At 44.6% G+C, this 16,143-nt stretch overlaps 1 protein-coding gene across 1 annotated transcript; it reads left to right on the top strand.

Moving 5' to 3' along the window:
* Positions 1–39: 39 nt before the first annotated feature.
* Positions 40–5,217, top strand: B3GALT6 (beta-1,3-galactosyltransferase 6). The gene has a single exon (XM_068658209.1). The coding sequence runs from the start codon at positions 381–383 to the stop codon at positions 1,425–1,427; it is 1,047 nt and encodes a 348-aa protein (XP_068514310.1). The 5' UTR covers positions 40–380; the 3' UTR covers positions 1,428–5,217.
* The last annotated feature ends 10,926 nt before the right edge of the window (positions 5,218–16,143 follow it).

Genomic DNA, 16,143 nt, shown 5'->3' with positions numbered 1-16,143 from the left:
GCTGCAAGATGGCGGCCGCAAGATGGCGTCGGCGGGAAGATGGCGGTCGCAAGATGGCGGCCGCCGGGCGCCGTGAGGCGGCGTAGGCGCAGCTCCGCCTCCCGCCCCGGCCTCCACACGGCAGGCGGCGAGCGGAGCGGAGCGGAGCGGAGGGTGCTGCCCACACCGGGGGCTCAGCAGGTAGGCAGGGCCGGGGCAGCTCCTCCCCGGAGGAGAGAAGGGGAAGAAGGCAAAAAAAATAAAGAGGCAGGAAGGAGCCATGAAGCCACCTCCGAGGGCAGGCGAGGCGCGCTGAGGGCTCCCGGAGGAAAGCTGTCCTCTCCCGGACAAGAGACGGGGACGGAGGAGGGCTGCAGCCGGGGTCCGCTCGCCCCAGCGCCATGAAGCTGCTGCGCCTGCTGTGCCGCCACAAGACGGCCCTGGGCCTGGGCGGCCTCTCGCTCTTCGCCGTGGTCCTGCTCTACCTGGCCAAGTGCACCTCCGAGGGGCTGCGGCCGCTGCCAGCCCCCCGGGGGCTCCCCCACAACCAGCCTCCGCCGCCTCGGGGGGTGAGGGGGGCACAGCCGCCCGCGGCCCCGCCGCCACCGCCGCCGTCCCCTCAGGAGACTGCGTTTTTGGCTGTGCTCATCACCAGCGGGCCCAAGTACACCGAGCGCCGCAGCATCATCCGCAGCACGTGGCTGGCAGCAGCCGGCCGCCCTCCTCACGACGACGTCTGGAGCCGCTTCGTCATCGGCACCGGCGGGCTCGGGGCCGAGGAGCTTCGTAGCCTGGAGCTGGAGCAAAGCCGTCACAGGGACCTCCTGCTTCTGCCGGAGCTGCGGGATTCCTACGAGAACCTGACTGCTAAAGTCCTGGCCATGTACGTCTGGCTGGATCTGCACCTTGACTTCCAGTTTGCCCTGAAGGCCGACGATGATACCTTTGTACGCTTGGATGTACTCGTGGAAGAGCTGAGAGCCAAGGAGCCACGCCGCCTCTACTGGGGCTTCTTTTCTGGCCGGGGTCGAGTGAAATCTGGTGGCAAGTGGAAAGAGAGCGCCTGGGTGCTCTGTGACTACTATCTACCGTATGCCCTGGGTGGTGGTTATGTGCTTTCTGCAGACCTGGTGCACTATTTGCGTCTCAGTAGAGACTACCTGAACATGTGGCAGAGCGAAGATGTCTCCCTGGGGGTTTGGCTGGCTCCCATTGATGTGAAGAGAGTGCACGACCCTCGTTTTGACACTGAGTATAAGTCACGGGGTTGCAACAATAAGTACATAGTAACGCATAAGCAAAGCATCGAGGACATGCTGGAAAAGCACCAGACCCTGGCTAAAGAAGGGAAGCTCTGTAAGGAGGAGGTTAAGCTCAGGCTTTCCTACATGTATGACTGGGGAGTGCCACCTTCACAGTGTTGCCAAAGGAAGGATGGCATCCCGTGAAAGTCTGAGGAAATAAAAAGCAGATGGACTCTGAGCTTGGTTACCATTACATGGGGAGAACCCCAGTAACTAGGGCTTAAAAATTATTGAAAAGATTTTGCACGATTCATTATGTCACTATCAATGAAACCCTGAAATTCCGAGAGCTGCTGATGTGGCATGATGTAAAAACGTTTGTAAAACAGAAGTGGCAAAAACCTGGAAAGGCTTGTATTACAGGATTGAAGGCAAATAATAGATTGCAAAATATGGATAATACAGAAAATTGGGGGTAACTAACTTGGATCAAAAGCTGCTGGAAGATTTTTACATTCAAATGTATATTTGCTAAAGATCATGACAGGCCTTCACATTATCTGTAAGATTGTGAAACTAACATCTGCTATTTATTTCTTGGCAAGAAACAAGTGTCAGTTTGGCAAGGTTTGAAGATTCTAATGGGGCCGCAAATCAGTTGCTGTTGCCAGTGGGAACAGGTGGCTGGTTATTGACAAGCATTGAAGTAAAGAGAACAATTTTGCATCAGATATTCACAGTAGGGGAGGGAGAAAGTCAGGTCTTTGGAGAGTGCTCTGATTTACAAGAATGGAATTGTTAGACCTGTAACTTGTCTCTAAGCTTTCTGTTGCTTTAAGGACATCATGTACATAAATTATCTGGCAGCTACAGAGTAAGTCTGTATTTAAAAAGGTGGATGAGTTATGTTTTTTTGCAGATAAGAGCAAATTATTTTTGGCCAAATAGTTACACTACAAAGCTAGCCTTCAGTTGGTAGGCATAGGTGTTGTTCTTAGCTTTTTGTCCAGACACATTGTGTGTGAAGAAACATTCCCCGCAACAGTAAGTAATCCTATAGACTACTACACAGTCAGATGTCATAGGCTTCAGATTTACATTTTGATTACTTCTCTAAAATGTAAATTAGCAGGATTCGATTGGTGGAGAGTATTTAAAATCCAAGCAAGATTGCCCCAAAATGTCTAGCACAGATAAGAAAGTAAACTCGATATGTGGTCAAGAGAGAAGTAGGTCACCCTGATTATCATTTAAAGGAAAGGTGATTTTACCCCCCCACCCCTCCCCCCAAATTTAAGACAACTCTTGTGTTTGAAGACAACCTTTTCTCCTGTTTTAAGAGCTGCATGGCACTCTAAGGAGAGTGATTTCCCAGCAGTGACATTCTCTCCTTCTCCCCAGGAGTACCTCATAGTAGAGCAAAGAATATTACAGAAGGTCTAAGTAATTGCTCAAATGATATGTCAGTAAATGGGATTATTCCCTTCAGTTCTGTCTACACTACAAATAATTCTAGTGCTGACAGAATTGTCAGCATCAGGTACGGTATTGAACAGTAAATGCAGACAGGATGTTTTTGGCTGTAGAACAGATCACTTATACAATTTCATTATCTTATTTACCCTCAAACTTTTAGGTGAGCCTGTAATTCAAACACTTGCATGGCAGATACTCTAATACACAGTTTTTTTCCCAGTATTAGTACAGAGCTACTGAGTGCCAATACCCTTTGTCAGCTACAAATCTTTCCCAGTACAACCAGAGATTTTACTTTTATGCCTGGACGTATGTTCTTAATGATCAGTTTTACTGTTTGTTGCACACTGCACTTTCATACAATTCCTATCATTCCCTAATCTGCCTTGGCAGGAGCCTCTTCTCACCTGCAGGAAGGCACAAATGGAAAAAAAAATGGTGCCAGTATCTCTGGTTTTGCTTTCTAAATGAGCAAGTTAGTAGTTCATACCAAAGGAATCAAGTACTTTGTTCTTCTCTTCTTTTGATTGAATTATTGAGGATTAAGAAGAGTCTTTTGCCAAGGATGATAATTTCCATTTTGAAAACCTGAATCCTTGACTTCACTCTAAAACAAATTACGGTACTGAAAATAAGTTATTTTAGCATGTGTCCATTCTAATGCATGTCCATGTATTGGCAGATAGGCAGATGTGCTTTTCAGCAAGGTGTATCATTCCAAAACAAGGATTTCATACTTAGCAAGATTACAGGAGATTTAAATTGGTTTTTGCATTTTAAAAATATCTACTTGTTATTTGGGGTAAACTAGTACTGTGTGTATATATGTGATTAAATGCTTGTGATGTGAGTATTTATAAATATTGAAAATGTATTATGTATAGGAAAAGGTAGTTAAGTGTCATATTTTAAATTTGTTTAAGGAAGTACTTTAACGTCCATGAGAATTGCGTATCAAGCAGTGCTTGAATTTGTTGGCATGTGAGCCATTATTTAAAGTACTGGGATCCAAAGTGCAGGTGAAAAGTCTGCTGCAAGAGTGCTGCTCATCCGTTCCTACCAGTCTCCGTGTTCACAGGAGGTGTTTACATTGCTGGCTGTGACTCCCCTTACCTGCCCCCCAACAATTTCCACAGGGATCAATTTTTAATGAAGGAGAAGCGCTGGATCTCCATCCAGTCTTTGGCCCATGGAGAACATGATGCATACAAACACTTATGAAATTCTCCTGAGTTGTTTCTTATACAGGTGTCAGGAAGAAGTACCTGGCTCAGTACATCTCCCAACAGCAGCACAGCCCTTTGCCTGCCGAGGTGCTCTGCCTGCACACTTGCAAGATGAAGCTGAGGAATGATGGTGACCACTCTTACATACTTGATATCACCCCTCTTATATACCTGATATCCGTGTCTAACACAACTTCATTATACCCTTTTCTCTTTAAGGTTGCTCATATTTTGTTCTAGCTGCAAAACAAAATAACGTGGCAGACTTGGGAGATTCTTGTCTCTTTGGTGTATGGTTTTAGTTTTCTTAGTAGACACCCATACTGCAAATCTATTGCATAGATGTTAATCCCAATTAACTGGAAAATTCCACTAAAATAAAATCTCAATTTAAAAACAAGGAAAACCAAACTTACAATACTATTCCTGCAGCTGAACACTTTCTTTCCTGAATATCTCATTTTGTTCATGTGAAGTCAGCTCAAATACAGCTCCTACATGTCCTACTTTTGACAAACAGTGGATTTTCTGTAGTTGAAATACCTCATTTTGAGCATTAGAATTTGTATGCCATATCTGTTAACAGTAGTGTTCTAGGGGGCAGGGATCTCTATTCAGTGTTAGCTTTGTAGATTTTATTAAAAGCCCAGCAGCATGGGAAGGTGATTAAGATTTGCATTTCTATTAATTTCTGTTCAGCTCCAGCATCAGAGTTGAAGTATGTTCTCGGTATCGCTGTATGCTTGACAAACTGTCACCAAATACTGCTCTGTATTTAATTTAGATCACACTGCCTGCAAGACTCCGATCTGTTGCTACACGTACCTGTGCAAAAAATGCTTTTACCCTGGAACTGGACCTGCTTTATGCCAACATATGCCAGTTACAACTTTCTAATACAGACTATTTAGGTAATGTCTACTAAAACACAGAAATGTGTCAGTCTGTTACTTATAAGCTACGTGAAGCTGAAGGATACTACTTAAGTGTGCCTTTATGAAACAGAATAAACATGGGATACTGTGCCGAGTATATTTTAAACAATTGAAAATGCACTTTTTTTTTGCAGCTACATAACTTTGCCATTTGGGGGTAGGGTGTGGCACTGTTTATTTGCTCAGCATTTGTATAGGGAGTAAACTGCTAGAAACCTGAAGCTGTCTGTGACGATGAAAACATTTGGTAATTGTGTAAGTATATTGTATAGGTATTTATGTCTTTCCACATATGCCATTATTGGCCAAAGGATCTGTGTGCTGATTTTTAATAAAAAAAGACTTTTTGCTGTAGAGGTGATTGCTTGTTCTGTTTAAGATGAGTGTGTTTTTATTATGCCACTGTGTGAAAGACACTAAGCAAACTTTATAAATCCTATGCTCTCTTCATTCTAGTTGTACATTGGTGGTAATACAGGGACATGACAAACTGCAATGCAGTCAGAAGAAGGTTTTTCCAGCTAAGAATGGCTTGATCCTAGTCTTAGCTAAGAAATAGTCCAAGCAGTTAGGCATCAGGAAATACCACTGCCTGTGGTCCTGTTTTATGTTAAATAAACAATAAACAAAGCCACAAGCCCAAACAAAACTAGCAACGCTAATAAACAACTGAAAAGTACTTTCAATATAAGATTTGTTCAAGTAATTTCAACACTTCAAGCAGTTTAAGTAGCACTAACTTCTGATCAATCAGCTAGTCCATTTGAATGTATTCCCACTTTTTTCTGCCAAAGCCTTGGAAGCAGACTTTGGGCTCTAGCCCAGAGAAACACCTGGTTTTAGCTAAGTAAACCAACCTAGCTGAGCTCAGAAGGACAAGATGACTGAGTAAGATGTATTTTAATCAGGAGTGTCCTGGTTCTCACTAGGAGTTCTTCAGTTTCCTATTAAGTTTTTTTTGTTGTTGTTTTGAGGTATTTGCAATCAAGTACATTCTGAGCAGACAGTAATTTTCCATTTGAGACTATAATCTTAAGAGATGACACCCTGTAGCATGTTACAATACAAAGAAAAGTTGCTTTCTGGCTATATGCAAGACAGTGAAAAAGCTGAAGGATTTAATGCAGTTGATACTGGCACATGCAACTAAAGAAACAACTCAAATTCATTGGTTCTGCTCTAACCATGGGAGGGATACTGGTCTAGTATCTAGTAGATTCCCTTCTTTGCATGGTGACAATTATTTCAGACATGTCAATGGGAGAGCTGCTTCATTCTGGCTTGTCATATACTTTGGCTTCCCCTTTTTTCTGGGCTACCACATTAAAATTGTCCCATCCTACCTTGAATCAGATGCAGTAACATTTCAAAGTCCCTGACCCCAGTAATGCTGCTTTCTCCTCTCAATTTAATCTGTACACAGCTTTGAATTTACAAGACAAACTAGGGTTTAATCTACATTTGGACAAAAAGCAATTTATGTATCAGCAAAAAGGGATAATGAAACTTGACTTAGTATTGCACACTACTCAGACCCAGCACAATGATCAAATCCAGCAAAACACCGCAGCCACAAAGTGCCCAAACCAACTCTTAGCTGAAACTAAAATAAATAAATAGTGGAAAAAGCTTATTCCTCTACCTCAGAGGTTTCTCAATCACAAAAAGAAAGAAAACAGAGCACAGGACTGATAGAGACATTCCTAATGGAAGTCAAGTTGTGCTCAGCCCTGCGGTGCCAGCATGCTCTGTAGAGAGGGCAGCACAACACCCTTCATCCTTGCTTCACCACAGCACTGAGAAGCACAGAAAACATACTTCAGAAACACAACAGAGAGCTCATGTCACCAGTAGCCCTGCTGCTGCTTCTCAGGTAGCAAACACAGCCACATCAGTGCAAGAAGGGGGAAGCCAGCTTTTGATCTCAACTCAGGGTCAGGGCACATATGTTTGTTCTCCTCCTCTGCGCTATTTATTCAGCCCACTTGGTGCCTGGAGTCATAGAAAATGAATGATCCTTGATTATCAGTCTCTAACAATTCCTAAAAGTTACTGAGGAAACCGGGATCAAGTGGCTTGAACCGTTAATTTCTTAAAAAACAAAATTTGCTGGGAGGCACCATGAATTATGTAGTATTTGCTCTACTCAGGACCTAGCCACCCTGCCTTTAAAGCATTGTCTCTGGGACACAGCAAGATCTCATAGCTCAAAGTCTTGTTTCAAACTCAGTCATCCAATTCCAAAGAAAGCTAGCTCAGAAATTATTCCAAGGCCAAACAACCTAAAGTAAATAAAGGCACAACTGCAAAGCCTTAAAGCTAAGATGAGGAGTTACTTTGCTGCATGATGTTAGATGTTTTAGTTCCAACACAAGCGATCAAATTGCTGTTGAAGTGAACATAAGGAAGAGAGGACTGACAAATAATGCAAGTCAAGGGAACTAATTCAAAACAGACTGCCCAGGTCATCAACCAAACAAGATATACGTTAGGATTTCTGCCAATAACCAAGAAAGTTGCCTAAATATAGAATATATGGATTCCAGAAAAACACAGAGACAATCAGAGTCCAAGGACACACAGGGTTTCATTTCCACAAGGAAAACAAGCCAGCCCAGGGGTGAGGTGACTCGTCCCAGACCACACAGGAGGCCTGCAACAGATTAGGAACTAGAAACTGGTCGCTGGGGCTGTCAGCCTCGTGGTTTGTCCTGAATGCTGCTGCCTTTGCCTTACTGAAGGGAAGGCTGACCAAACCTTACACACAAGAAGCTAGTCATAAGTTCTTCCTTTCAAAAGGGAACTTGCCAGAACCCTACAAACGCATCAGATGTCCATCGTGCCTGTGCCAGCAGAGCCGAGCCATTTAACCCTGCTTGTTTTTGTGGTCAGCTTGGTTTCCATCAATTACTTCCCCCGTGGATATCTAGGCACACACAGCAGATTACTAATAAATTACAGTGGGGGCTGTCAGCCCCTACACCTAGAAAATTAGCCCTTCAGGTGGCTTTTTGTCAACACATTATGGCTCTTCTGAATCCAAGCCCACCCTCTTTCACTAGAGCAACATTACTCTCTAGAGGGTCACTGCCTGAAGACCATCAGCCTGCCCACCACAACAATCCTTTTCATTTCTCTACCTTACCTTTTTCCAGCAGGTCTTGCAAATCAGAAGCCATTTAACCCCATGCTGTCCCCACAAGCTGATGCCTATTATCACCACCAAACAAAGAAACAAAAACCAAAACAAACAAAACAACACCAGCAAAAACCCACAGGCCTCTTCTGGTTGCTTTTAAAAAGGCTGGTTGGCCCTCACATTATTTCTGACAGCTGGGAAGCAATTAACGAGCTACAGATGAGGATTAGACCCAACTGTTTTAAAGGGACATCCCCAGGTGGATATTGTCCATTTTTCTCTGACATAATTGAATGTGTATTCTGATTGTTTTTAAATACTTTTTCACTAAACCTAAGATATTTCACAAATATGTAGTGTAACTGCTTCTTTTTGCATTTTTGCCACACACAAAAAAAAAAACCCAAAGCTTTCCCATTTTTCATAATTTAAAATAATTGTCAAATTTGTTATTGAGTCAGAACCTTGAAGAAACATCTATTTGAAATTCCTTGGTTCTGATGCTTACTTGCCCTATACAGTTTAGTCACTAGATGTCACCATGTGCCTTCAGAGCAGAAAATTGGATGGGTTCCTCAGTTAAAAATAAATAAATAAATAAATAAAACAGAAACAAAGCAGGAGCCTAAGCTGTGTGGAAGGGCAGTTGTTTGTGACTAAAACCTCGCTATGTTCTCTTGTATCTGCTGTTTAACACAGGCTCTGTTGGATGACTGGGGAGAAAAGGAAAAATGTATGCCAATTTAGAAATGGATTTGTAAAAGAATTATTGAAGATGGAGCCAAAAGATCATTCCATGAAATTAATGGTTGATAATGCACTCCCAGGTTTTCAAGGCATACCTTTGTCGAAGCCCACAAAGCCTCCTAAAATGGAGAAAACAAATTAACTAAAAATTATGACCCTGTGACTTGCCACATTTTGGTCGATACAACAGTGAAGTTTAGGTACCTTTTGGGAGGTACGATAGCTTGGGATTATGAAAAGATAACCGTGCCTCTTCTTTGGATGATTTTTTCTTGTGTGTCTGTGTAATTTTGTAGTTAACTGGCCAAAAATTCAACATCAAAGGATTTTGTCATTGTTGGAGAGAGGGTTGGCAGGTAGAAGAGAAAGAGTTTTTTAATCAGGTGGGCACTTTATATAAAAAGCCAAGGCAACCCAAACCCCCCAGCACACCCCCCTCCCATTTCAATCCTGTTTTCCTGTGTCTTCATCAAGAAATACATTTTGAGGGTTTCATCAGCTAAGAATGCAATTGATTTGAGATGTCAGATTTCATTTTGTTAAAGGAAGCCCTCCTCCAAGATATTCAAAGAAGAATTCAGTTGCAAAAATGCATGACTTGTTCCTGAACTTTTGTTTTGATTAAAGGCTATGTAGAAATGAGACATTAAAAATTATCAATGCACTGATTGAATCTAGGAGCTTCTCAGGTGAGTCTTTCCTGGAATCAGGAAATAATTACTCATTATATTTAATTAAAACATTCACCTGGCATTTGGTGCTGAAATACAGGGAGTGTTAAAAGAATTAGGGAAAAGTGGGGTTAAGGAATGAGTTCCCAATACCTACGTGTTATTGCAGGGGAAATAAATATTTGTTTGAGGCAGATTCCAAATTCCTCATTAGTTCTGAGCAGCACCCACTCAGTAAAGCGATGCCCTGCATGTAGGGAAGTACTGAGCAGCTCTGACACAATTGGGTCCAATCTCCTGGTATGCCCATGCTCCTGCTTAAACATATCAGCTCCAGTGTCTGGAGCATGAGGACACAAAAGCCAAGTGGAGCTATGGTGGGATTCTCCCCCGGCGTAGCCTGGTGTTGGACCATCCAGGGTTTCAGAGCCCAGAAATCCTTATTTATGTCTTGGGGGGTATGGAGCAGTTCAGTTTCAGAACTGTTGTGGAGCTCTTGTAGCCTTATGCTTTTATACCCAAGTCAGAAACATTGCTTAAAATCCAAACTTCACCCATACTTTCCACATCCTCTCTTAGTTCTCTCTCTCTCTCTCTCTTTTTTTTTTTTTTTTTTTTTTTTAGATATTGGTTTCAATGAAAACATGGAAAAAAAAATGTGGAAAAATCTAGACACTGATTCATGTTTTGATGAAAACTCAGAAAGCCACAAGCCCGCACATCCACCCCCTGCTGCCCACTGTGTGCTGATCACTCCTGATTTCTGGAGACACCGAGGCGATCGCCTCTGCCCAGCGGGGCAGCGTGCTCTCGCAAGCTGGCAGTGAGGCTGATGGACACCTCCTCATTTCTGGCCCCAAGCCCCACCTTCTGCTGGTCCCTGCAATTCCCCACTTGGCTTGACAGCCAAGACCCGGGGAATGTGAGTCCTGTTACAGCATCTGTTTATTTTCCAGGCAGCAGGCTGATGCGCGGTACTGAAATCTGAAGTGCTGGGTAAGTGGAGGAGCCCCGCACAAAGTCCCTCCAGTGCAAAGTGCACCGTACTTAAACAACAGCAGGGGCTGGAAAATTAATAGCATCGCCTTTTTTAAATAAAGGGGAAGGGTGTTGTTGTTGCTCGTGATCAATTGATTTGGGATGGTGCCAAATGGCTCCAGTTGGCTTTGAAGCATTGTAGCACAAGACGCTGCAAAAACATTTATCCAGAACAGATCCTAGCCACAAGAGTTACAAATATTTACTTTATATATTTACTTTAGGGAAAGACTCAAGCCAGAGATAGTAGATCTTGATTGCAAACATACCAGCAATTGAGGTGCTAAGAATTGGAGGTTTGGGTCTAATCTTTCTGATTTTATCTTGTCTAATAAATTTGTCTTTCTTTCCATGCCTTGACCTCAATAAAACAAATGTTCTGTGCACTGGAAAACACCCATACAACTATGTCATGCTGAGCTCCAGGCCCAAATCCCTGGCTCTGCTAAGATCAGGGAGGCCAGGAGCTAAACCAGACTTAAATTAATTTCTGTCTCTTTTGTAGTTCCTCGGATATTTACACTCTGTACACTCACGTGCAGTTTTTTCAGCTCTCTCTGCCTTAATCTGCTGCTAGGCTCAGAGAGTTCCTTATCACGTAGCTTCTCTCTGAACGGTGCAGTGTGACCCTTCCTAAAAACAAATCTGCCTGATCTTGGCTGTAAAGTAGTTGAAATCTTCTGCCATGCAGGGCATTTCCCAGTTCTGGGGTGCCACGCACAAGAAGTTAAGGAAGTTACACAAATTCTGGTTTTCCTTACCCTTCTTAACCCCTGGTTTCATAGGGACTCCTGGCTGGTAAGGTGGTTGGTTGGCTTTTATCTTTCTCTTTCTGACTTGCCTGCTGGCACACTATTCTGCAGAGCTTTTTAGGGCAGTGGGTGCGAGAGGACAGCGGGCTCTCCACCCCATCAGGTTTACATGGTCAGGGTAGCCAGCTCCTTAACCCAGATGCAGTCACTCCTGGAGCTCTTCTTCTGCAAATGCAAAGCCAGGATTACTCCTGTGTGCTGGGGCAGTGAGATATTGGGTTGGACTTCGGTTAATGCAGCCTGCTGTGCTGGTCACTTTATTATTTCGAAGGAGGACTGCCTACTCATTATAGTCAGGACTCACGGAGCCGACCACCAGATTAGTCTGTAACCAAGGGCAGGCCTGCCAAACCATGGTCTGCGAGGCACTGAGCTCTCGATGAGCTGTGCATCTATTATTCCAACAGAACCCAGTGGAAATAGTTCTTAAAATGAAAGCAATAACCACCCTGTGCCTCAGTTGCTGTGCCACAGATTATCTCTTCCATTATCTCTTCCAAGGGCATTGTGAAGCAAAGCTATCAAAGACCTTCGGCACCCAGGCATGGCAGGATCTGGGGAAGTATGTGATTATCTTACACTATATAAAAGGCCAATCTGGCTCCTGAAAAGCTTCAGCAAAGCAAAACCCATAGCTGGAAGGTTTATGAGGACAGGGAAAGGGGTAAGAAAACAATAACCAAGATCTAATTTCTTAGGAGTAACGGATAGTCCCGGGAGGATACAATTGAAGTCTGTAATAGCTGCAGATAAGATCAGACTGAGTTACTATTTTCAGCCAATCTCAGACATCAGGACTGGAGGCACCGAAATAAATTCTAAAACCTGAGACAAATGAAATGCAGTCATCAAGAAGCTGCAGGGTCTCAAAGAGCAAGAGACAGCGAGAAATACATAAATATTGCAACTGGGTGGAACTAGCCACTAGGCAGGGCTGTCCTGTCCCAGTTGTCCTAAATGCTGGGGTCACTAAAGAAGAGATAGATGCTTGTCTGGGGAAGGCTGAGATGAAAAGGAGGAGCCTGAAGGGGTAAAATGACCTTGATTTTAATTCCAGCTGTGACAGGAGGAACGTTATCCTCATTACAGTGCACCACCAACAGATCTCTGCTCCATTTGCTTTTGGAAACGAGCAGGGCACAACAAAAGAGACGAATTTAGCCCATTCTGTCCAAGAAGTGGGCAATGCCTGCATAAAGAAGGTTTCTCCCAGCTAGGTACCTGGTCACCAGGCTGTGGTCACAGGTGGGCTACACCAAGGGGCAGTGAGACAAGCAGGGGTGAAGTTTGCATCTCAGCAGAGGGATGGCAGGGTGAAGAGTGGGGGAGAAGAATCCCAGGGCCATCCAAGGATACCAGGACACACTCCCTGCACTGCCACAGCAGTGGGACACGCTTTCAGCTGCCTCTTTGCAAACACAAGGCATAGAGAAGCACATGGTCAGGGCCCCAGGGCATTAGGCTTGTTTAGGCTGGAGAAGAAAGGTTTGGGAGGCCTAATAGCAAGCTTCCAATACCCATGAGAGGTCATCAGAAAGATAGAGCCAGGCCCTTCACACTGCTACACAGCAGGAGGTTGAGAGATAACGAGCATAAATTGAATTAAAAGTGGTTCAAACAGGATTTAGAGATTATTTTTTTCCATCATGCCAACAGTCAAGTACTAGAACAGCTTGACCAGAGAGTTCGTGCAGTCTCTATCTATGAAGGCTTCCAAAACCCAAGCAATAAAGCTGTGAGTAGCCTGGTCTGCCCTCAAAGCTGGCTCTGCTTTGAGCAGTAGGATGGACTAGAGATCTCCTGAGGGCTCCTCCAACCCATCCTAGGATTGACAGCAAGTCTGCCTCCACTCATCCTTGGCATGCAGAGAGATCAGCCTTGGCCAGGGCACATGACAAATGAGAGATTACATCACCAGGCAGGGGAATGCTTGGGAGACATCCCATCACTTGCTTTACATCAGTTCCACATTGGCTTGTGCCGAGAGCACCCCACCCAGTCCATGTGGATCTGTTCACTCCCTACCTCTGACAGCTTGTTTATTCAAAAGCATTTGGCTCGCAATGCCTTGCAGATGAAATAAGAGATCAAAGGCCTTAATTTCCTTTCCTCCCACTGCATTCCCCTTCCACATTCAGGGTAGGGTTCACATTGACCAAGGAGCTCTTCATGGCCTGGGGAGAACCCCCAGCAAAAGAACAGGCATAAGCCAGAAGCAGGTTGGAGGTAGCTGCAGATTCCTCAGTTGTGCGAGGCTGAGCAGGCAGCAGTTGGATGTAGGATTACTCAGAGATGAAGGAAAAAAATAATAATAATAAAAAAAAATAATAATAATAATAATAAAGGTCAGAGGCATTACAAAACAGATTCAAAGCTATCTGGAAGGTCCTGTCCCAACAGATGGGCTTACAAGAGATGTTAGGTCGGTTCTTCTATGAGGACTGGGAGCTGAAAGGAGCCACTTCATTTAGTTCAGATACTGACTGGGACTTCCATTCCCAGAGAACTTCCCAGGGTTTACTATCCTGGCTGTATCTCTATCAGAAAGCTTGATGTGATGGAGTGACTTCAGAAGGGAGCTGAGGGATGGGAAGCCCCCGATGACAGCCCTGCAGCATCCCTTAGGCCCACGCACCTTCTGCCTTGACACAAGCTGACTGTCTGGGAACACCTCGTAGCCACAAGGCTGAACTCAGGGTCAGAATCCCAGCCACAAAAGGTCACAGACCATACGGGACAGGCTGATCTTGGCTTCAGGAGCAAAATCAAGGAGCAGAGCCACATTTCTCTGGTCCTGCTCAGGCTCCGAGGCTGCTGTGGCACCTCTGCAGCAGCACCGGGCTCTTGAAGTGTCCCCACGTACCCGTTCCTTGAATTGTTCTTCCCTCTCCTGACTGCAAACAACCTGTGATTCACTGATTTCTTTCTAAGCAAACACGCAACCCCTTCCATGCAATCAGAGTTTGTTTACTTCCCGGCTTCCCCTTTCATGTGAGGCCTATGGCTTTCCATTTCTCTTCAGGCATCGAACACTAATTTCACTTGGCTTTTGTCAGAGAAATGGGCTGGAACAGAGAGTCATAAACAACTAGATCAGTAACACTTATGTTTATTTAAAAGGCAGTTATGTGTTGGCTTTTTTTTTTTTTTTTTGACTGTCATCTTTTAACTCTTCAAATCCAACATCTTTCTGTAGCTGTGTAGTTTCCCTCTCTGGCTTCACAGAGCAAGAAGAAGAAAACAAGCAAAATATAGAGAATTTAGGATAAAATGATCATTTTGTAATCATTGATCCTCGGAAGTCAATCCTGTATTCCACCAGCATTGTGTACTTACTGAGTGCACACACCTGCATTTGGAGGCTCATGCTCTTATACTGCAAATGAAGTTAGGTAACCAGGCTAGAAAGAAGAAAATAAGAAGAAATTTATTACTTCTTTTACTCCACAAATCTAGAACAAACCAGTAAAATGGGCTTGGGCAAACGACATTTTTACATAGCTGCATGGGCAGCAGTCACAAAGTGCAGCTAGCAGCACGGGTTTAGCAGGGACACAAACCAGCCAGACCCACCCGGGCTCACAGTCTAACCTGGAGGCATGGTTTTAATACTGTGATCCTCCCTTGAACATTTCATGACTACAAAGACTTTCCTCATTTCCACCTTCACAAAGCAGGTGGAAATGCAAGCTAAACGCCTGTGTTTGGAGGCTTGTGCAGATGATGAAGTGATGCAGACTTCTGCTGGGTGAATCTCCCTCCTTCAGGCCCGCTGTCTTCTCATTTCTTCACTCTGCTGTTTGAGACTCCAACAAATGCCATTCGTTTCAGTACCTGTTGCTCCACATGCCCCTCTCAGGTGGGGGATTAGGGCCGTTGACTCTATTTTCCCTTGGCTGACTAACAAAGCCGATGTGTTGCTTCTGCCCAGCCCCAAATCAGCTCTGAAACTCCCCATGGTGAAGGCTGCAGCACCCCACTGGTGCACACCTCCTCTTTCCAAAGCTTTCAGATTTGCACAGAGCATTTTCTTGTCCTTGGGGAATGTTGGAAAGAAAACAGTGTTGTCGATAACTGTGAATTGCGCTAATTGGGATATTTAATACTTACTTGCAATTGCACTGGTGCTGAAACCATCATACCCTGGCTATAAAAGACCCTAGTGTCAGAAATACAGTAGAGGTTTTCATGCCAACTGCTGTTCTGGGCTATGGCTCCAGTCTGGCTGCATTGCTCGGTTAAATATGTTATTAGAAAATTAAACCGACAAAGACGAAGTTACAGCAATGTTCAGTCTGAGCCCAACCCACAGAGCTGGGACATCCATCACAGAGCAGGGCATTGCATCCTAGGTCAGCCTAGGCCTGATCCTGCAGCGTCTCTGAGGCTTAACATCTCTGCACCCTGCAACCCATCACTCTTGTTCGCAGGGGATCGAGCACCTTGAGTCCTGCTGGCTCAGGGCAGAGGCAGAGGAGCTGATGCTGTTTGCTTTCCCTCCTCTGCCCCCGTTCCCAGCAATGAACCGGGACACAGCACCCTTTAACAAATCTCTTGCTACGTGCCCTTTTCTCCACGTAGGGCCAGCAGGGGCCCCTTGCAAGAAAGCTGACATAATCCACTCCTTAGAGCCCATCCAAAACAGGGCAGCTTTGCCAAGGCCACCAGCAAGCAAGAAAATTTCCCAGTCGTGAAGCAGTTCTTGGACTGGGCACATTTGCTGTTTGCAGGCTGGCCTGAGCCCACTCGCTCTGTTCCCAGTGGCTGCCCAGTGCTCTTGTACTGGCCCAGCATGGATCTGAACTCACTGCTTCTTGGTGCCAGAGGCTTCACAGACCATGAGATCGTGGGCCATTTAGGCAAACTCATGCCATGC

This window comes from Anas acuta, chromosome 22 (assembly GCF_963932015.1).
Source record: "Anas acuta chromosome 22, bAnaAcu1.1, whole genome shotgun sequence".
Lineage (NCBI taxonomy): Eukaryota > Metazoa > Chordata > Aves > Anseriformes > Anatidae > Anas > Anas acuta.
The sequence above is the reverse complement of the archived record's forward strand: the minus strand, read 5'-3'. Positions and strand labels throughout refer to the sequence as shown.